The sequence below is a fragment of the Nicotiana sylvestris genome, chromosome 12 (assembly GCF_000393655.2).
Source record: "Nicotiana sylvestris chromosome 12, ASM39365v2, whole genome shotgun sequence".
NCBI lineage: Eukaryota > Viridiplantae > Streptophyta > Magnoliopsida > Solanales > Solanaceae > Nicotiana > Nicotiana sylvestris.
In genome coordinates, this window is record NC_091068.1 from 52157239 (window position 1) to 52180219 (window position 22981).

General features: G+C 39.8%; 1 protein-coding gene across 1 annotated transcript; it reads left to right on the forward strand.

Annotated features, from left to right (window-relative positions):
- Positions 1-305: 305 nt before the first annotated feature.
- LOC104240157 (acetylserotonin O-methyltransferase-like) lies at positions 306-3425 on the forward strand. The gene is made up of 3 exons (XM_009794935.2): positions 306-627; positions 883-1429; positions 2941-3425. Exons 1-3 carry the CDS (start codon positions 398-400, stop codon positions 3247-3249), a joined length of 1086 nt encoding a protein of 361 aa, XP_009793237.1. The 5' UTR covers positions 306-397; the 3' UTR covers positions 3250-3425.
- Positions 3426-22981: the final 19556 nt, after the last annotated feature.

Consider the following 22981-nt stretch of genomic DNA (forward strand, 5'->3'; position numbering starts at 1 on the left):
TATAGAAAAATGTACAACTTTATATAAATTGAAAATCTTATGCAAATAGCAAATCTGAAAATACATGAACCTACAACATTTTACAATTAAAGAATAACTAGGTTGATGCAGTACGGTACCCTTGTATAATGCTTTAAGGAAGCTTCCATCAACTACCATTATTGGCCTACAATATTTTTTAACCTTGATAGACGCATATAGCAAAACAAGGTGTAAAGAAAATATTTGTAAACTTATAATTGGGCTACAATATTACAAGGTCATCTTATAGTATAATTGGGGACAGAAGAAATATTAATGTAATTGAAGAACTATCAAAGCTATAAATAGCTGAATCAGCCCATGGAAGTAAAAAACACTTAAAACTTTCATAAGCTTCGGTGAAAGGAAGAAACAGATGGGGAAAGAAACAAATGGAGAAGCAAGAACACGTGAAGAAAACCAAGATTCTCAAGCCCAAGCAGATATTTGGAAGTATGTGTTCGGTTTCACAGAAATGGCTGTCGTAAAATGTGCCATTGAGTTGGGAATCGCTGATTTCTTGGAAAGCAATCAACAACCTGTTAGCTTAAACCAACTATCTGTTGCACTTGGCTGCTGCTCCTCTTCCCTCTATCGCGTCCTGAGGTATTGTTACATAGTTGTAATATGTGAAGTTGTTAACAATCAAAAGGATACCATTCGAAAAATTTTCAACCTTCAAACTATGTTCAATAAATAAGAATGTGCTTGAAAGGGAATATAAAAACAGACAAAAACTACGACAGTAACTTTTAGGCTTATCATATCCCCAAAGATTGCTGTCTGCTATTCCTAAACCCCAAATATTCTGTATTGTTTTAGTATCTCTTTCTTTTAATGTTTTCTTCAAATTTCGGGCAGGTTCTTGATCAATCGTGGAATATTTAAGGAGACATCAACAGGAAATGGCGAAATCAGTTATGTTCAAACACCCCTTTCCCGCCTTCTAAGGAAAGAAGGCGAAAATAGCATGGCTGCTTTCGTGCTATTTGAAAGCAGCCCGGTGATGCTAGCGCCGTGGCATAATCTTAGTGCTCGTGTTTTGTCAAAGGAGAATACAGTACCGGCATTTGACGCAGCTCATGGGAAGGATGTTTGGAAGTTCGCAGAAACAGATCCTGGGTACAACAACCTCTTAAATAACGCAATGGCATGCGATGCGAGGGTGTCTGTACCAGCGATTATCAATGGTTGCCCAGAGATATTCAAAGGGATCAGCTCATTGGTTGATGTTGGTGGAGGTGATGGAACAGCTCTTAGAATATTGGTGGAGGCTTTTCCATGGATTAAAGGGATTAACTTTGATCTACCTCATGTTGCCTCTGTTGCTCCTCATTCTAATGGCGTTCAACATGTTGGAGGCGATATGTTTCACTATGTTCCTAAAGCTGATGCGGCTTTCATCATGGTAATTAACTAGTTATACAACTTCCTATCATTTCAACAAATTGAATTTGTTTCAAAATATTTGTCATTTTAGCATAACAAAAAGTCATTTAAGGAGGGCTATATTTCCTTATTGCTCCGTCCTACAAAGAACAACACCTTATTGAATTTTGGAAACACTTCAACGAATTGAACTTACTATTTACCTTAATTAGGACTAAGCTTTTATGGCCACAATAAATGTTATGTCATGTTTAAAATTACATATTTCAAATGTGCATAACCACACAAAATACTGTTATATTTAAATCACAAATTTCAAAAGTATTTCTTTCTTTCTTAAGCTCCGACCCAGTAAGTTATGCTATAAAGAGAAGGAGTATTATATATTATCTTTGCCATAAACAGCATAAAATCACTCCGTTGAACAGGGGCGGATCTAGCGTGTAGTATATGGGTTCCCGGGAACCCAGTAACTTTTGCGTAGACTCTGTATTTTTGTTTAAAAATTTATTAAATATTTATAAATATCTATTTGTGAACCCAGTTATTATTGTATATTAATTTGAAATTGCGACAGGAACCCATAAATTTAAAATATTGGATATGCATCTGCTGTTGAATGTATTTTAGTGAAACCTCTAAAGGAGAGATAAAGAGTAGTTTGGTTTAGACACGTATTCTTATGATTGATGGTTAATTATAAGATGTCTTTCCTAATAAGTATTAAAAAACCTTTAAAATCATATAACAGGAAAAGAAAGTAGTATTAGATAAATACACAGACATGTAATTCAGTTATTTTGCAACTACGTCAAGAGAAAGAGAGAATTTTTTACTTTTTTCAAAATTATTGTCCGACCATAAAATTTTTAATTTTCATTTGAAGATGAATTTTAGAATTTTTCGAAAATTTGAAAAACATCAAAAAAACTGTTTTTCAAAATTTTTTCACTCATATCACTCACAAAACTTCAAAAACAACCCAAAATTATATTTATGTCCAAATACAACTCTAATTTTTAAATAATATCTTTTTCACTTAAATTTTTTTTACTTTTTTTCTTGGAATTTTACAATTCTTATGTCCAAACAACCACTAAATTTCTAAATTTGAAAATTGTTAATACGTCATTGATAACTTATCAAAAGGTACAATGATTACATTTTGACAAGCTTATAACACTAAGTAGTCAGTCGAATTTTTTTATTTTGTGTCTCATACAACTGACACTAGTTGTACGAGACATTTTTTTGTCTCATAGTTTTGTGGGCCCAGATTTTTGTGGACCCTGAAGTGTAAGATTGAGATCCACTAATTTGTGAACAAAAAAGAGCCTCACACAACTAATGTAAGTTATGTGAGACACACAATAAAATTTCTCGTAGTCACTCCGTAAGAATTTCAACGAGTGCTGAGGCAGCTTTTTTATGCGTACGATATCTTTAAAGTGCTATTAATTCTTTGGATACACCTGTTTATTGTTCTCAATTTCTATAAACTTTTTTGCATTACCTAATGGTGAATATTAGTGGGTATTACATGACTGGGGAGATGGTGAATGCATACAAATCTTAAAAAAGTGTGGAGAGGCAATTCCAAAAGACACAGGAAAAGTGATAATTGTGGAGGCAGTGATTGAAAAAGGAGATGGAAGAAAAGAGGATGACAAGCTCAAGGATGTGGGTTTGATGCTGGATATGGTTATGATGGCTCACACAAGCAACGGAAAAGAAAGAACTGCCAAAGAATGGGCCTACGTTCTGAGTGCAGCTGGATTCAGTAGACACACTATCAACCACATTAATGCTGTTCAATCTGTTATTCAGGCTTATCTTTGATGATTGTTCTACTTTTCTCTTATTAAAATCAGGGAAAACAATAACTGCGCCCTTAGGGTTAGGGGGCCAACTTATTCATTCTCTTTATTTCTATTTCTTGTTATTAAGATCGTTCTGTGATGGGAAATGGTTGCTGCGTGATTTTAATCAAAAACGTTAAAAATTCAGTACGAAAATATTACTATCTTTGTTTAATTTTCCCAATGGTATGTGACTTTTGGCACGCATAAAAAGTAACTTTAGAATGTGTTGCTTTAAACATGTTATGATAATTTCTGTAACTATAGAAGATTGTCATTAAAGGTAAAACCAAAAAGTAAAAGTTAAAGAATATTTCATTAAGTATAAAATATTATTGTCGTTCTTTTATAAATGAAAAAGGTTTAGCTTTATCATGTTGCTTTTAAATATTGTCTATATTTAAATTCCGTTATACTTTAGGGATATATATACTTGTACCGATAGCAAAATATTCAAATCTATCCCTATTTTTAATGGTGCTCTCGTGGATGTATAGACCCGTCTATTAAAATGACATTGTGGACTCCATGTGTCTATTAACATTTTCTTATACTTTGAAGAACTGAAAAACTTCCATTTAAAATTGCTCTCCTTCATTCTCCATACCTCCATCACGGTGTATTTTGGAAGTGAGAAGTTATCTCTTTTATGGACGGGCAACGCATACTTATTGATGATATGGCCATTAATAAAACCTTTCAAGTAGCGATATTTATTGAGAAGTTACCACTTTTATGTAAGGATCTTATTTCAGGGCCCAAAATTTCATCGGAATCGTGATAGTGCCTAATATCACTTGCTAGGCAAACCAACAACAAATATGTAGAATTAACAATAAGAAATAGTCTCAAATAGTGGAATAGTATAAATAACTTGAGTCATAATGACAATACAACTGAAACCACCAAAAATTTGATGTCACCGAGTGCATGAGCTCTATAGAGTGATAGATATAAAGTCTGAACAAAATACAATGCCGTTTGAAAGACTAATAACAATAATATAAGATAAAGGAAGGGACTTTAAGGCATGCGAACATGACAACAATGCTACCTCGAAATCTCTAAGCAAATTCGGATAAACAACTCACAAGCAACTACCGCTATTAGTAACACTTGGATCTACACATGAAGGGCATAATGTAGTACGAGTACAACCGATCTCATATACTCAATAAGTAGCAACTCTAATCGCGAAAATAATAGCGATGAGGTTAGCAAAGTGGGTTGCTTACTTTTAACAGCTAACAACAATAATAACAACAGAATAATGGCATATAAGGAAAAACAATTCAAATAATAACAGGCTCAACACTAACACAATAAAGGAGAAATAGGCATGTTTTTCAAGTATATCAGTCAAGGCATCAACTTTCCTACAGAAATAACTTAGACAAGAATAGTTAAACTATAATTTCAAGCTCAAAATATCAAGTAGAGATATCAAATACCAATTAATATAAGGAAAGTATAATTTTATGCATGCATGTCAAATATACATGCCAAAATCAACAACATCACAATTTAATCATCAAGTATACACAATATTAGCATGCTCATAGCGTCTGGTACAAATGCCTCTAGATCATCACAAACACACACTTAGTAATGTATGGGTGCCTCACATAAGTCTCTCACTAAGAACATCTCGTATGCTTGCACTCACATGGCCAAAAGTAACATGGATTATTGCCTGACTCCGGAGGGCTAGATCTTGAACCAAAAGCTGACCAAATTAAAAGTCAACGATAAATATCACTCAGCCCACTATGGAGGCCATGGTGCAAGCGTCACCTCACTAACAATATCACTATGACTTTCTGGTCCAAGATTGGTCATCAATCTCCTCAAGTCTCGATATGCCAATATTTCATAGTATCATACTCAAAATACCACATGAAATATACCAACATGCCAAATTTTGCTCAAAGAAGTGTCAGACATAGGGACACTAACAATAAGTGAAATAACATATAGAGGGTGCATAGAGACAGAGATATAACATGCGAATATAATATCATGGCTGAAGAATATGACTGCCGATATAGAAAATAGCTCAATATTGCAAAAATGATCCTATAGTGTCTCAAACAGATAAGAAAATAACCTAGATACAACTTCGAGCATGAATAATAGCTCAAACTATCACGACCCAAAATTGTCCGGTCATGATGGCGCCTACCGTAATAATAGGCCAGCCAACTATTACCCATTTACTCCGTTTTTCAATTAAAACTTAATAAAAATCATGTTTTTAGCAGAAATCCAATAAGATAAGAGTAGAAAAATTAAATCTTGCGGAAAGAAATATAAGCCCGACCTCGGGTGTCACTAAGTCATGAGAAAAATACTATAACCGTTTAAAATAACCAAGACTACATAGTCTGAGAAAAATCCAATAAAAGTACTAAAAGGAAGACAAGGAAGGAGAAGGCGGAACTACGATCGCCAGGCAGCTACCTCGTAATCTCCAGAGAAAAGTCTCCAACTGGTAAGATCAGCAACCGTTACCGTGCCCCGAGATACCTGGATCTGCACACAGGGATGCAGGAGATAACGTGAGTACACCAACTCAGCAAGTAACAAGTCCAAACTATGGACTGACGGTAGTGACGAACCAAACCTCAACAGGTAGCAACATTTAATTGTATAGAAAAGTAGACATGCTTATAGTTCAAATAAATTATCAGCAATGATTAAACACAGTATGAACAATGCAGATTATAAGGCTTAGGTCCCTCTAAGAACCAATGCACAGATAGCATGATCAATGTTACGTATAATACTTCCACTCACAGTGCTCAACCACTCGGTATTGTATATGGCACATTCGTCCCAGGGAAGATCCATCCCGGAATATATACATCACTGACTATAAGTCACCCTGGACCGAAGAAATAGGCCAATCCAGCCTCATGGAGAAGATCTATCTCCATACCAATACTTCGGACAAGATCCATGTCCAGGGAAGATCCATCCCTCAACATCATCAACTGTGCTCACTAGGGGTGTAAAGACTCCGGAGGGGCTTCTCTTAGCCCATGCGCTATATCAATGCTAGTGAAGGCATGATCAATATCTCTCTACGGCGTACAACCCAATTCCATACTGTCAATCAATATCAGGCTCTCGACTTCACTCAATCAATACTCTCCAGTCACACACACACGTGCTCAAAATGTCATGATACTAGTCCGAACAATGATATGATATGTCAAATAGCAAGAATCGAGACCGAGGCATGATATAATATGCATGAACAAGACTAAATATAGAATATAAATGAAGCTAATGACATGACAATAAGAAACGACCTCTAGAGTCTCAATAGTGTTGGCGTGAAGCCTTAACATGATAATTAACATGATTCACAGCTCATTAACTTAATCACATGATTACAACACAGTATATCAGCATAAAAGAGTCACTAAGCGGTGCCATGAGATGATCCAGGTGGTATTTCTAATGGTGCATGCCCACACACCCGTCACTTGGCATTGCGTCAGCTCAATAGTAATCATAGAACATACAGTTCGGGGTTTCGAACTCTCAAAACGAAGTTTGAAAGCGTTACTTACCTCAAGCCAAGCCAAACTCTAGCCCACGATGCCTTTGCCTCTCGATTCGGCCTCCAAATGCCCTGAATCTAACCAAAATCAGTATATAACCATCAATATACGCTATGCAACCCATATGAAAATTATCAATTTAACTCAAAAATCCTGAAATTGGTCAAACCCGACCCCCGGGCCCACGTCTCGAATTCCGATAAAAATTACAAAACTAGAATCCTTACACTCTTACGAGTTCATACATAGTAAATACATCAAAATCCGACCACAAACGACCCCTCAAATCCTCAAATCAAAGTCTCCAATTCCAAGCCCTAATCTCCCAATTTTCCTCCTTGATTTTCCACTAATACCATGATTAAAAAAATAGAAAAATGGACATATACACAAACAATAAGGCTTTAGAAGCTTATGCAGTTGCTGAGTTTCTGCCCAGCGATACCGCACCTGCGGTCCATTTCTCGCATCTGCGGGACCGCTTTTGTGACCAACCAACCACTTCTGCGGTTTTTTATTTAATTTCCCTTACCGCACCTGCGACCCAATTTCGCATCTGCGGGCTCGCAGGTGCGACATACCTTCCGCATCTGCGATGCTCGCCCAAAAGGTTGACCTCCGCTTCTGAGGTAAATACGCTACTTTTGTGGCTCGCACCTGCGGTCCCCAATCCGCAGGTGCGGTTATGACAGAAACTCAGCAGCTGAAGTTGCTCAAACTAATTTCCAAACTTTCCGTCAACCATCCGAAATCATCCCGAGGCCCCTGGGGCCTCAACCAAGTGTACGAACAAGTCATATGCCACTATTCAAACTTATACCAATCTTCAGAACACTGAAAACAACTCCGAAACACTAAATCACCCTCGGATTCAGGAGTAAGGATTCCAAAACTTCTAAATTGCGCAAACGATCAAAAAGTTTATCAAACCACCTCCGAATGACCTGAAGTTTTTCACACACGTAAAAAATGACACCATGCACCTACTCCAATTTCCGAAATTCCATTTCGACCCCTATATCAAAACTTCCACTATCAACCGGAAAACGCCAAAATTCCAATTTCGCTAATTCAAGCCTAAATCTACCCCGGACCTCCAAAACCCATTCCGATCACGCTCCTAAGTACAAAATCACCTAATGAAGCTATCTGAATCGTAAAAACCAAATTTTGAGATCGTTTTCTTACAAGTCAACTTTCGGTTGTCTTTTCCAACTAAGAGGCCAACTTAAGAGACTAAGTGTCTCATTTCTCTACAAAACCACTCCAAACCAAAACTAAACAACACGATGCAATGAAATACAACTAAACAACATATAAATAAGTAGAAATGAGGGAAACATAGCGATAACTCATGAAACAACCGTCTGGGTCGTTACACAAACAGACGTACAAATGGAGGAAACATAGTACCAAGAAAGCATAAAAGCAAAATAAATCCTAAAGTGTACTGAGAATATGAATAACCCCAGTGCATGCATATACACTCGTCATCTCACATATGTGTCTCCTAAGCACATAACAAGCATCATAAGATTCAGGGAAATACCCTCAAGCCAAGTCTAGAAAGATACTTACACCGAGCGAGCGATAATCAAATAAATCTATAGGAATCAATCCCAAATAATAAAGCTTCAATCTCTAATCAAATAACCAAAAGTCAATAAAAGTTAACCTGGGCCCACATGGTTAAAATCCGAGTCAAAGGATAGATCCTAACTACCTATAACCCCACGAGTCCAAATATATGTTTGGATTCCAAAATCAAGTCTAAATCGACTCACAAATCTCCAATTTACACTCTCCAAAATTATAGGCAAAATCGCCAAATCTCGCTTTCAAATTCCATAATACAAGTGTAAAAATTCATGCAAAAATAAGGTACATAACCAAAATTGAGTAGAAAAACCCTTAACTTCAAAATTATAGCGAAAATCTCCTCCAAAGTCGCCTATAACCGAGCTCCAAAACTCATAGTAGTGAAAATAATATAAACCTTCAAATTATAACATTCAGTAGTGATTTCTGCACTTACGGACAATTTAATCTCTTTTGTGATGCTTCTTCTATGATAAAACAATCGCCGATGCGATATCTGCTAAACCGGCCGATCCCTCGCTTCTGAAAAGAAAGGTCTGCTCATGCAGAGGCGCTAGTGTGTCCTAAGCGTGCATCTATGCATGCACTTCTGTGGACTCCCAAGCCTTGTACAAACTCTGCTTCTGCAACCTTGTTCCTATGCAAAAGCTTTACAAGTGTGACACACAAGAACTAATTCTGTCAACATGCAACAAAATGATCTATATTCAATCTGAATCACCCCCAAGCCCCCTAGGATCCCATCCAATCTGTAAGGACCCGACCAATCGATTTTTTTATTTGCACCAATGTTTCTCGTTTTGATGATTCACACATGTGTATTTGTGGTTCAATGATTTGCCGGGTTGGTTAGTTTTGTTTCGAGAAGGTTTTGGGTTGATTTGGACTCTTTGGTTCTTGGTTTATAGGCCTAAGTTAGAAATGTTGACCAAACTTTGACTTTTATGAAAATGCCCCCAGAACGGTGTTTTGATGGCTCCGCTAGGTTCGTATCATTATTTTAGAATTGGGAATATTCCTGGAATCAAATTCGGAGGTCCCTAGGTTGATTTGACTTGTTTTACCGAAAATTGGCAATTTGAGGTTTAGAAGTTTTTTCAAGTTTGATCGTAGGTTGACTTTTGGTTACCCGGTTCAGGATTTAGTTTTGGGACTCGGAATAGGTATGTTATGCTAGTATAACTTGTTTGCAAAATATGGTGTCATTTAGGAGTTGATTTGATAGGATTCAGACGCTTGGTTGCAATTCTGGAGGTTTTTGAACTTTCATAATTCATAAGATTTGATGTTTGATTCGTAGTTTTAAATGTTATTTTTTGTTTTGATCATGCAAGCGAGATCGTATGATGTTTGTAGACTTGTATGGATGTTTGGTTTGGAGCCCTAAAGGCTCAGATGTGTTTCGAACGTGTTTCAGAAAGGTTTGGATTGAAAATAGGTTGCTGGTGTGCTAGTGTCTCTGATGTAGCAATTGCGAGCACCTGCTTCACAATTGCGAAGTGAGTAGGTGAGGATAAGGTATCTCAATTGCGATACCTCACTCGCAATTGCAGACATAGGTAGATTTGTGTAGGATCACAATTGCGACATAATTTGTCGCATTTGCGATGGGAATAGGTTCGTACCTAATGTCGCATTTGCTAAGTTCCCTTAGGTTGTTAGTAGCCTCACTTGCGAGATTTTCTTTGCAATTTCATAGGTCGCAATTGCGACATCTACAACTAAACATAAGGGCTAGAAAGCCGAGATTAAGTCTCATTTTTTCATATTTTAGAACCCTAGACTCGGTAGGAGGCGATTTGAAGAGGGAATTTTCATCTGCAGACATTGGATCATTGATTATAATCAATTTCCAGCTTTATTTCATGATTATATCTTAGATCTTACATCATATTTATGAGAATCAAAGTGGAAAATGAGGGATTTTTGTCGAAGTTTTGAAAAATGAATATATGAGTTTTGAGAGTCGATTTGGACTCGAATTTGAAAATAAAATACATATATGGACTCGTGGGGTTATGGGTAGTCGGATTCTACCTTTGGACTCGAGTATTGACCGGGTGGGCCCGAGGGTTAACTTTTGCTGACTTTTCGGGAATTATGTAAAAATCAAAGCTTTATCTATTGTAATTTGTTTTCCTTGCATTGTTTGATGATATTAAGTCATTTTTGGTTATATTTGAGCTGCATGTAGGTAAATTTTAGGGGAAACGCTATATCCGGGGGTTGAATTAGCCTAGTTGAGGTAAGTATCATGCCTAAATTTGTGTTGGGGAAACTACCCCTTAGGATTTGGGTTGTTTGTATTATACTATGTGGAAGACGCGTACATAAGGTGACGAGTGTGTACACAAGCTATATGTGGTATTTTGACTGGTTTAGACTTTTAGACTTCTTCCATGCATTTTATTGAATTTGTTATAACATGTTACATATTTCATTGTTAAATTTCCTCTCACATGCTCTAATTGACGTTGTTAGTACTTGTTCTACCCTTTGTTGTTGTATTTGCTCTCATATACTTTAGTCGAAGTTACTACCTCTCTTATTGACTTGTTACTCCTTTATTGTTAAATTGCACTTACTTGAAGTTGTTATTTCGTGGAATATCTTCTTGTTGGGTTATTGATGTTAAAGTTGTGGAAGCCATTATCACATTGAGGTTGAAGTTGTTAATTGTTGAGTATTCCTCGTTCACTTGTTGTTATTGAGATTCTTGTACACACTGTGATTGAGCCATAGGTTGTACGTTGTGGTAATATTGGTATTGTTGATTTTGGCAAGTGTTGTGGCATATGGTCACATATGGTGTGGGTTGATTATTGTGTTGTAATATCGATACACACGAGGTGGTATAAGGATAAGGGTTGATATACATGCAGTGAGATAAGGTGGGATTTATATGCGTGTTGCTAGTAAGGGAATTACTTGAAGCCACGCGGTGAGATAAGGGGGCTAAAATACATATAGCTATTTCTGGATTTTTAAAAATAAATGCAAGGCTCACGTGGTGATATGAGGAAATATTGTGATTAAAATTGTGAATTGTGAATATGAGGCGTGGTACCTCTATTGTTATTCTTTTTGTATATCCTATGTTAAAGAGGCTTGTTGGTTGACCAATTCTTTATCTATTGTTCATTAACTTACTTATAGTCATCCGTGTTTGACCAGTTGTTGTTTCGTCATGTGTTCACTACTTGTTTCCCTTACCACTTAAATTCCCATTGTTAGCTAGCATTATTGAACTTCTTATCTGACATTTAATTCCTCGCTTTCCATTATCAGGCTATGCTATACTTTGTTTAGTTATTCTTATCCTAGTAGGTGTCTTGACCTGGCCTCGTCACTACTCTACTGAGGTTAGGCTTGATACTTACTAGGTACCGTTGTGGTGTACTCATACTACGCTTCTGCAAACTTTTTTGCAGATCCAGGTAAATCTGCTCGTTCCAAGTGCTAGTGATCATTCATCTATTCTCAAAAACTTCAAGGTATATCTGCTCGACGTCCGTAGGTCTCAAAGTCACCTTCCGACATTCTCTTATTACTGTTTATGCTCTATTAAAAAATGTTGTATTTGAGATTTTAGTATATTTCTGTTGAGCTTATGACTCAGTTCCATCGAATTTTGGGAGTATTATAGCAATGATTCAGCATTGTTATTATTATGAGACTTATTAGTTTATAACATGTTTTTCAGTCTTTATTTCAGTCATATTCTCTTGTTTGTTAGGATTACATAGTCTTAGAGACTAGGTGACATCACGACATCCTAAGTGAGAAATTGGGGTCGTGACAAGTTGGTACCAAAGTTCTAGGTTCATAGGTGTTACAAGTCAGAAATAAGTTTAGAATAGTCTTGCCAAGCGGTACAAAGACGTTTGTACTTATCTTCGAGAGGCTACAAAACTGTTAGGAAATTCCACTCCTTTGATTCCTTATCGTTTGAATCGGTTAACTTTGAAATCTTAATCTTTTTCTTCTATTCTCTCATAGATGGTGACGACACACACTGCTGGATCTGATGATCAGACACTCGCACCCCTACTAGAGTTGCTCGAGGCCAAGGCTGGGGAAGAGTCTGAGGAGGGGCATGTGCTGCAGCTAGAACACCTACCCGAGCATCGACTGAGGAGCCACCAATAGCTCCAGTTAGGGGACAAGCACCTGAGGTTCCTATTACTGCATTGGACTTTAGGAGACCCTAGCACATAGTTTGAGCATGTTCGGCACTCTAGCTCAGGTGGGATTGATTCCCTTTGCACCATCTACATCTCGGGCTGGGGGAGGAGCTCAGACTCCCGTAACCCGTACTCTAGAGAAGAAGGTCCACGTTGATCAGGTCCCAAGTGTCATGCCAGTACAACCAGTTATTCTGGTTCAACTTGAGGTCAGGCTAGTGGCATCTAAGGAGGAACATAGTAGACTTAAGAGTTCAAGAAGTATGATCCTCCTACTTTTGGTGCCATAACTACCGAGTATGTGCAGGATTTTCTAGAGAAGTGCCACTATATTCTCCACACCATGGGTATTGTGAAGGTGAGTAGAGTTACTTTTACTACATTTTAGCTATCAAGAGCAGTGTATCAGTAGTGGTAGGCATACGAGAATGGTAGGCCAGCTAATGCAGCCCCAATCACTTAGGCTTAGTTTTTAGAGATGTTTTTGAAAGAGTTTGTTCCCCAGACCCTTTGGGATGCATGGCGCATAGAGTTTGAGAAACTACGTCAGGGAACAATGACATCATCAGAGTATGCTATCAAATTCAGTGAATTGGCCCGACATAAAGTTGCCCATTTTTCTCAGCCACCGTTCAGTGCATCTCCTGTATGGGGTGCCTTCAGCGGTCAGTCTAGCCAACCAGGCTAGGGTCAGGTTTAGTAGCCACGCCCACCGAGAGCTTGTTTTGAGTGTGGTGATACCAGACATATAGTGAGGGGCTGCCCCAAACTCAGGAAGGATGCACCTTTACATACTACACATGCTCTATGGATTCCACAGGGTTCGCAGACCATGGTTGGTTCTCAAGTTTCCTCTCCACCACCTGCTAGGGGTGGAGTTCAGGCGGGTAGAGGTTACCCTAGAGGGGGAGTCCATGCTCGTTTCTATGATTTTCCTAGTAGGACAAAGGCGGTCGCATCGGATGCTTTCATCATTGTTGCACCTTATTTTGCACGAGTCAAAACAAGATTCAACTTGTGGGTTCTCTGTTATTGATGAAAGAGAGTCGCCATCTAATATTTAAAGGTATACTAGGGTACCTATTTAATTACTAAAGGTCATATTATTTATTAGTCTGCTAACTGATCGAGGCCTACTCCGCACTACTAATTATGTAGCGAGAGAGGGTCGGAGAAGCATTTACCCAATTTTGGATCGGGATCGATTTCCACAGAGAGCTAGAATTTGGAATCGAGTATCTATCTGGTTTAGGATTGTGTATGTTTTCCAAATTAAACTTCTAATCATTTTTGGGGTTTTATTTTTACTTCTACTATTATCAAACTACAAATGGTAAATGCAACTAGATTAAGCTAAGAGTTAATGCTACTGGTTGTTCAAATGATTTAAAAGGCACTAGGGTAATGACTTTTAACTAGGTGGTTAATTGACAGGTAATTGAATCTAAGACACGATTGATATAATAGGAGAGTATGATATAACCGTTGCACGATATTACCCACTCTACACCTTTCGGTGGTTCGAGTGATTTTGCCCAAATTGACTTTCTCAAGACCAATTGGGTATACAAAATTTGCACAAAGCAACTAGGGTTCAAGTCGGGTATTACTCTCTCGAGGTTTAACCCTTTAATTGGGACTATCAATATCTTGAGTATGCCCTAATTCGTTGTTGGACCAATTTCGGAGACTTAGGCTCTCTTTCTCAAGAAGAGCCCTAGTCAACTAAACACAAACTAGTGTTTGCAACCACTAATTCAGCCATTAACCATGAAATTGGCCAAAATATCAAACACCCATAGTCAATCTAGCCCTAAAATACAAGACCCATCAATTACCCACACTAGGGTTGAGACACAACCCTAGCTTATGGGTCTAGCTACTCATAATTAAAGAAGAAAAGCAAGAAATAGATGAAGAACAACTCATATTAATTAATTGCTAAGCTAAGAATCTCGAACCCACGAGTGCAGCTGCTTAATTACAATATCTGATACCCTAAAAAATGGGAAAAGAAGCTATTTATACTAAGCTGAAAATTCTGGACAAAAATGCCCCTACGGGGTTAGTGCGAACCGCACAAAATGGTGTGCGGCCGCAATAGGGCTCTGAATCTGAAGATCTGACTCTCTGAACTCAGGCATTGCGGACTGCAGAGAATGGACTGCGGCCGCGGAGGCATCTAGTGCGGTCTGCACAAAATGTAATGCAGACCGCATTGACTTAAATCCTTGAAACTGGCACTTCTCTGATCTTAGGTTCTGTAGACCGCACTAAATTGAGTGCGGCCGCATTGCCTTCAGTGTGGACCGCAAAAATCCTAGTGCGGCCGCATTGCCTTTGTGCCTTGAAATTCATGCTCTCTGAACCTCACAGTGCGGACCGCACAGAATGTAGTGTGGCCGCACTGGCCTTGCTTTGCTTGAGCTTTGTCTTGTCTTGGTATTTGTGCAAGTTTCATTCCTTTTGAGCTGATCTTTGACATCTTGTTACTTTGTTGATTAAACATGCAATCAAACACAACTTGTGAGCCTTTTGGGACTATTTTGTATGAATTTCTAATCAAGCATAAGCAAGAAGGAGTATAAAATGCGTTAAAATCCCTAGTTATCAACTCCCCCTAACTTAAGCTTTTGCGTGTCCTCAAGCAAACAAAATAAGACCCACCCCTTAAGGGAAAATCTAAGAAGTTTTCAGCTGACCTAAAGTAACCTCATCAAGCATCAATTGGGACTAACAATTGCCCTCAATACAAATGAATCATCAACAACTTTTACTCTTTGAAACACCATGGATTAAGTGCAACACAAGAGCATCAAGAGTTGGCTCAACACATCAAAGGACTCTTTCTATTACTTTAATCATTGTGAAACCCAAACTCACACATCCTCAACTCTTCCTAAGCAAACCTCACCTTTAGAATAGTGGCGCTCAAAACGAGGTTAATGGAAGTTCACTCATCTCTCTCAAGAAAAAGCCACAAGTCCAGCTCTAGGTACCCCCTTATGTGAGCATCCACTAATGTAAGCTTCATTCAACTCAAGATCATATAGGGCTTTTGTGGAGACATTGTGAAGCCTTTTGGTTTGGGGTAGGATATGTTTTGGTCTAAGTAAGTTCCATCTTTCCTTAAGCACTTCTTTTGATTCATTTGGCACACATTCACTTGACTCACTAAGTCATTTCACTTCTTTCTAAGGGGTTGGAGAGACACACTGTCACTCTTTCTTATGCATTTCAAACCTTTTCTCCTTTTTCAACTTTCCACACCTTTCATTCTTTGCTTTTCTTGAATCCCTTTTTGTTCTTTTTCATATTAAACATTCTATTTGCCATTTTGCTTTTCTTTCTTTTTCATTGTCTTTCCTTTTCTTCATTTTTGTGCCTTTTTACCATTTTGTTGCAATATTCGTCTCCCCCCCAAACTTATACTTTTGCCATGTGCTAAAGGAAAGATCGGGTGCCAAGAGGGGGATCTTTTAGAACGGGTATAGGCTTGTATTTGGTTCTTGAAGGAAAAAGGTCTAAGGCTCAAGAGGGTTGACTAGGGATCTTATCATTGGTAGGTTATGAGTGTGTTCAACTATCATTTGGACCAAGGAGAGCCTATAATCATGTCTCAAGTCAGAATTCACTTAGGATTTTGCCTCAACAAACATTCAGGGTAAGTTCTAGACCAATGGCTCGGAACTTGGACTTGCAATGCGATTACTCACCACACAAGCTATGGGATTGCTAAAGACGCAGAGTTGGGGGCCCACAATGACCTTAGATAAGATTTGAGCACACAATGCTCTCAAAAAATCACTTGATGATTATCGGTCAACACAGGAGTCTCAAGGTCACTACTTTCACCATCCTAAATACAACAATTTATTTTTGACCATAAGATCAAAGGCAAATGTGCTAGGACCAAGTGAAGCTTTGCTTGAGGCACCCTTAACTACTAAGTACTAAAAACGAAAAGAAAAATGGACTCAAACCCTTAAGAAGGTTGTCATGCTATCCATCATTGGGAAGAGACACCCGGTTCACCCAACACTCCACCTTTGGAAAGAACCGTGGCATTAAGAAAACCAAAGGCTTATTGCAAACTTGAGAAACAAGAAGCTACGAATCACAAATAAGAAGCTAAGAATGAAAAAATTGTGGAAAGTAGAATAAATATATACAAGAGGGGATTTGAATATATAATAGATAGGATGAATATGTACAATGTAACATAACTTTATATACAGACCCAAAGTAAAATAAAAGTGCGATAATGTACGAAATGTTAAAATTATATACAACCCATAGGTGAAAAATCAAGAAAGCATAAAAAAGTATCAAATATATATGCAATCATCCGAATAAATAAAAAGTAGGGCCTACCCCCCTCAAATGAAAGCTGGCATTGTCCCCAATGACAACTAAACCAAATAAAGCATCAAAAAGAGATAGGAAAAAGGATATAGGGACTCCATATGGCCTATCTATCTGCATAGGCTCCTGAGTGGTCCCAGGGTCCTCACTATGCTCGGGAACCTCAGACTGGTTCCCGGTGGCCTGCTACTGTGCTACTAGGACCTGAGTCTGGACCTGGACAAGCTCTTGTGGTGTATCTTGTGGCTGACTGGAGGAGGCCTCCGGTGGGTCGACCAACTGGATGACTGTATCATTCGCTCTGGGAATCATCCTCTTTCTCTTTGGGGGCCTCTGTGACTGCTCTGGCTGGGGATGAGCTGCTGACATAGGATCATCGAGCAGCAAGTCCAAAGGCAACTGGTCTGCCTTCAATCGGTCAACATCAACCCTCAGCGCCTTCACGGACTCCTTGGAAGCCCGCGTCTTCCTCAATTTCTTGTGCTCCCTAGCAAGCTCCTTGAGAGACTGGCTGTGTGAAGCAACTGCATCTGTGAGCACCTTCTGAGTGCCGAGGATTTTCTTCTGGTTGTCTAAAATCTCTTTCAAAGCATCCTCTATCGACTGGGAAACCTGTGGGGTTGGAAGTGCCGACTGAGCCTCTTCCGTGGTAGTCAGGATGGACAACTTGGATGAGGCAGTCTGCATCCAGTTGTTGATACTCAGAAGTACCTGGCTTAGTCTGTGGGTAGTAATAGGATGGGCCCGGAAAGATGGAATCTTCGGGTCCGCTGAGGTGGATGGACCAGGAGGGTCAGCAGTGGAAGTAGATGCAGGCTTAGCTGAAGTCACTACAACAACTGGCTCTTCAGACTGGCCAGTTGGAGCAGTAACTGTACTCTTGAAGTTCTTGCTCTTGGGGTTGTCATCCCCCTGCATGCTGTACCAGGAGAAATGGGCCTTGACTTTGACTTTGATGTCTAAGGGCCTCTTCTCCACTTTCAGGTCCCGGAAGTACATAGTGAGGAAACTGGGAAATGGGTAGTTTCTGTCATGCTCGGCACCCACAATAGTAATAATCTGCGACATCACATTCCCCACATTGATTGGGTACCCCTCCATGATCGAAGCCACTAACACAGCCCGGTGGAGAGGGAGGGTTTTTTCATGTGTCGTGGGGTCCAACCTGCTACATACAAAGGTCTCCCACCCCCGTGTCTCCAGCAGTCAACCAGTCGAGGGTGGTACCTGGGATTTCTAGGTACTGTGCTAGCCAGGGACGAACCTCCTCGCCCATTTCCATCTTTGCCATGTACAGGGTCTCATCTTCCTCATTAAACCCAAGATAGTCATTGATTGTCTTCCCGTCGAACAACACCTTCAGATTTCAAACCTTGGTCACTTTGTAGCCCTTTTTGATGTGGGCTACATTGCTGTAAAATTCCTTGACCAAGTGTTCGTTGGCATCCACACACTCATATAGAAAATGTTCCCAGCCCACTCTTGTCCTAAATTGCCTCCTCACGTTAGGGTTGTGAGGTAGCAAGTCTCTATCAATAAAACTACGCTACGGGATTAACTTCCTCACCGACCACCATTCCCGGAACTTGTGGTACGCTACCTCATTAACAAACCGGTCCTGCCACACATCCGGCTTCCTAGTTCGGGCAATACCCCCCACTTGTGGTTCACCTCCTTCTCCTACTTCTTCGTCTCCCTCTACTTCCTCCTCATTACCTACTGCATCCTCTCTAGATAATGAAGCTGTGGGAGAGGTGGAGTATTCCCCACTACCATCATCTGAGCCCTCAGACGACCTAGAAGAGATGTTAACTGATGCTTGGGCAGTGAGGGATGCTGGAGGTGTATCTATTAGTCTATGCCTCTCCGGCCAGTCAGGGATTTATTCTGGCACTGAGTCCAAAGAGATCTCCCGGGAAGGCTCGTACTCACTCCTCGACATGTCAATGGCTCTGTTAGCAGCTTTTATCGCTTTTCTCATGTTCTTGATGTATTGCCTAGCTTGGGGAGTGAGTTTTATCATTTCTGCTTCCCTCCCCGAGAAGATCCACCTCTTCCAGGTTATTTAGTTCCTTTGCCTCGTTGTTTTACCATTGTCTGCAACCATAATTCAATCAGCTAATTAGTATCAGTATAATCAGTTAAGAACCAAAGTTGCAGAACAGAAAAGAAGAATTGCAGACAATTCTCAGATATCACCCAGTGCGGACCGCACAAAATTGTGTGCAGCCGCACAGGGGTCAATGCGGACCGCATAAAATAGCCATGCGGTCCGCACATGAGTGGGTTTCAGACTACCCACCCTCTGTATCTAGGCAGCGCGGACCGCACAAAATGTAGTGTAGTCGCATAGGGCCAGTACGGTCCACACAAAATTTAGTGCAACCGCACTACCCAAAGTTCAGCTTCCAAGTACTTCATCAAGGTGGTCTGCACAAAATGATACTGCGGACCGCACAGGGGCACCTCGGATAGTACAGAAACAACTGCGGTCCACACTGAGTTCCCTGTTGTGGCACTAAGTTAGGGTTCATGAATTCTTTTTGATTTTAAGCTCAATTATGCACCTAATTAGTGTCCCTACATGTTTTCCCATTGTATTAAACTACCTAATTCTGCCTTAACCAAAAATTTAACTACCCTAACCTAAATAATTGAAGAACTACGGGAAGCATAGGAAGGAAATCAAGAAAAACAAAAATTAAACGAAATTAACAAAATTGAACAAGTAATAAGGAGTATAATGTTACCAACTATCAGATGAAATGAAGAATGACGGTTCTAAGCAGTTAGTTACAAGCAGAGACGAGGATGAACAGTGTTTTAGTGAGTCTAAGAGTAACGAGATCGAAAAGTTTGAATAGGAGGGCCTCAGGCCCTATTTATAGAAAAGGACTTGGGCCCCAGTCTCACCAACCAGTGCGGATCGCACAAAATGGACTGCGGTCTGCACTTTACTACTTTTGCCAAGTTCGACCAAGTAACCCACTGCGGTCTGCACAAAATTGACTGCGGCCGCAGTGATCCACTGCGGACCGCACAAAATATAGTGCGGCCGTAGTGGCAAACTTCACAAAGGTCTATATTTACCCTTCACTAGTGCGGTCCGCACTAACAACTTCAGAGACCTGACACTTTTTTACACTATTTCCTGCACTGCACCAACACAATCCTATAACATCTCACAACCAGTTAGCCCAAAAATAAATCCTATCATACAATGAAAATTAAAGAAAAAAAGAAGAAAAACACATGGGTTGCCTCCCAAGAAGCGCCTGATTTAACGTCGTGGCACGACACAAGTTACTATCACATCATTTGAAATGGAGAAGTGCCACCACGTGGCTGTCATCAATTTTTCCAAGATAATGCTTGACCCGATGCCCATTAACTTTGAAAACTTCACCATTTTTGTTCTTTAAATCAAGAGCACCAAACGGGGTCACATACACCCCTTCAAAAGGTCCACTCCATTTTGATTTGAGCTTTCCCGGAAACAGACGTAACCGGGAGTTGAACAAGAGAACCAAATCACCTACTTTGAACTCCTTTCCATGAGCATATTTATCATGAAAGTACTTCATCTTGTCCTTATACAAGGATGAACTGGAGTAGGCATGGAATATGAATTCATCAAGTTCATTGAACTGCTCCACACGAAGATTGGCTGTAACATCCCACTCAAGATTTAGCTTCCTCAAAGCCCACATGGCCTTGTACTCTAACTCAACCGGTAAATGACAAGCTTTCCCAAACACCAACCAATACGGAGATATACCAATCGGAGTCTTGTAAGCAGTCCTATAAGCCCATAGAGCGTCATCCAACTTCTTCGACCAATCGGTCCTATTTGCATTGACCGTCTTTGACAATATGCTTTTGATTTTACTGTTGGAGACTTCAACTTGAACACTTGCTTGAGGATGATAGGGAGTAGAAACTTTGTGATTGACACCATACTTTGAAAGCAAAATGTCTAAAGCTCTATGGGAAAAATGAGACCCCCCATCACTGATGATTGCACGTGGAGTACCAAACCTTGTAAAAATGCTTTTCTTGAGGAATGCAACAACACTCCAGGCCTCATTATTTGGCAAAGACACGAATTCAACCAACTTTGAAACATAGTCAACCACTACAAGAATGTAAGTGTTCCCACAAGAGCTAACAAATGGGCCCATGAAATCAATGCCCCATACATCAAAAATATCAACCTCAAGGATGGTATTGAGAGGCATCTCATCTTTCTTCGAAATTCCACCCGCTTTTAGGCATTTGTCGCATCTCTTCACAAAATCACCCGCATCTTTGAACAAGATTGGCCAATAAAACCCACAACTAAGAACTTTAGAAGCCGTCCTCTCCCCGCCATGATGGCCACCATAGGGAGAGGAATGACAAGCCTCCAAGATATTCAATTGCTCCTCCTCTGGGACACACCTTCAGATCATACCATCCGTGCAAATCTTGAACAAGTACGGCTCATCCCAATAGAAGTCCAAACTATCCCGCTTGAGCTTCTTCCTTTGGTTAGAAGAAAGCTCACCCAGGATTATACCAGTCACAAGGAAATTAGCAACATCAGGAAACCATGGCATATCATTCATCGACACCGGAAAGAGTTGTTCGTTAGGAAATGAATCATTGATCTTTAGGCCATCACGAGGCCTACCCTCCTCCTCCAAGAGGGACAAGTGGTCCGCTAGTTGGTTTTCACTACCCTTCCGGTCCACAATCTCCAAATCAAAATCTTGAAGTAACAAGACCCTTCGCATCAGTCTAGCTTTGGAGTCCTTCTTCGTCATCAAGTACCAGAGTGTGGCATGGTCGGTATGAATAATAACCTTAGCACCTATAAGATACAGCCGGAATTTTTCCATAGCAAACACAATAGCCAAAAGTTCTTTCTCGGTCACCGTGTAGTTCACTTGAGCATCATTCATTGTCTTGCTCGCATAGTACACCAGATGAAACATTTTGTTCTCTCTTTGATCCAAAACCGCCCCAACCGCAAAATCGCTCGCATCACACATGAGCTCAAAGGGCAAGCTCCAATTAGGCGCGGTAATGATAGGAGTGGTGGTCAACTTATGCTTGAGAAGTTCAAAGGCTTGCATATACTTTTCATCAAACATGAATTTAGCATATTTTTCCAACAACTTGCACAAAGGATTCACTACCTTCAAAAAGTCTTTGATAAATCTCCGGTAGAACCCCACATGCCCAAGAAAACTTCAGACTCCATTGATGTATGTAGGGGAGGGAGCCTTGAAATCACATCGATCATTGCTTTATCTACCTCAATACCATGCTTCGAAATTTTAGGCACAAGAGCAATTCCTTCTTCCACCATAAAGTGACATTTCTCCCAATTGAGAACAAGATTGGTTTCTTCACAACGGGCCAACACCCTATCAAGATTCTTCAAGCATTCATCAAATGAGTACCCCACAACACTAAAATCGTCCATAAACACCTTCAAAATGTCTTCCACCATATCGATAAAAATGGCCATCATACACTGCTGAAATGTAGCCGGTGCATTACACAACCCAAAAGGCATCCTAGAGAAAGTAAATGTGTCATACGGACAAGTGAATGTGGTCTTCTCCTGATCTTCCAGAGCAATCAAGATTTGGTTGTACCCAGAATACCCATCCAAGAAGAAATAAAAGGCACGCCCAGCATGTTGATCTAACATCTGATCCAGAAATGGCAAAGGAAAGTGATCCTTATGGGTCACTTTATTCAACTTGCGGTAGTCTATGCATACCCTCCAACCGGTAACTGTTCTTGTCGGAATCAACTCATTTTTAGAATTTGTCACCACGGTCATGCCACCCTTCTTTGGTATACATTGTACCGGTGAAGTCCAAGAGCTATCAGAGATGGGGTACACAACCCCGACATCCAACCACTTGATCACCTCCCTTTTCACAACTTCTTGAATTGCCTCGTTCAACCTCGTTTGATGCTCTAAGGAGGGCTTTGCATC

Excerpts from the sequence above, each read along its gene's own strand:
- LOC104240157 (XM_009794935.2), top strand. The coding sequence starts at position 398 with ATGGGGAAAGAAACAAATGGAGAAGCAAGAACACGTGAAGAAAACCAA. Across the intron at positions 628-882 it reads TCCCTCTATCGCGTCCTGAG|GTTCTTGATCAATCGTGGAA; the intron begins GTATTGTTACAT and ends AATTTCGGGCAG. Across the intron at positions 1,430-2,940 it reads CTGATGCGGCTTTCATCATG|TGGGTATTACATGACTGGGG; the intron begins GTAATTAACTAG and ends GGTGAATATTAG.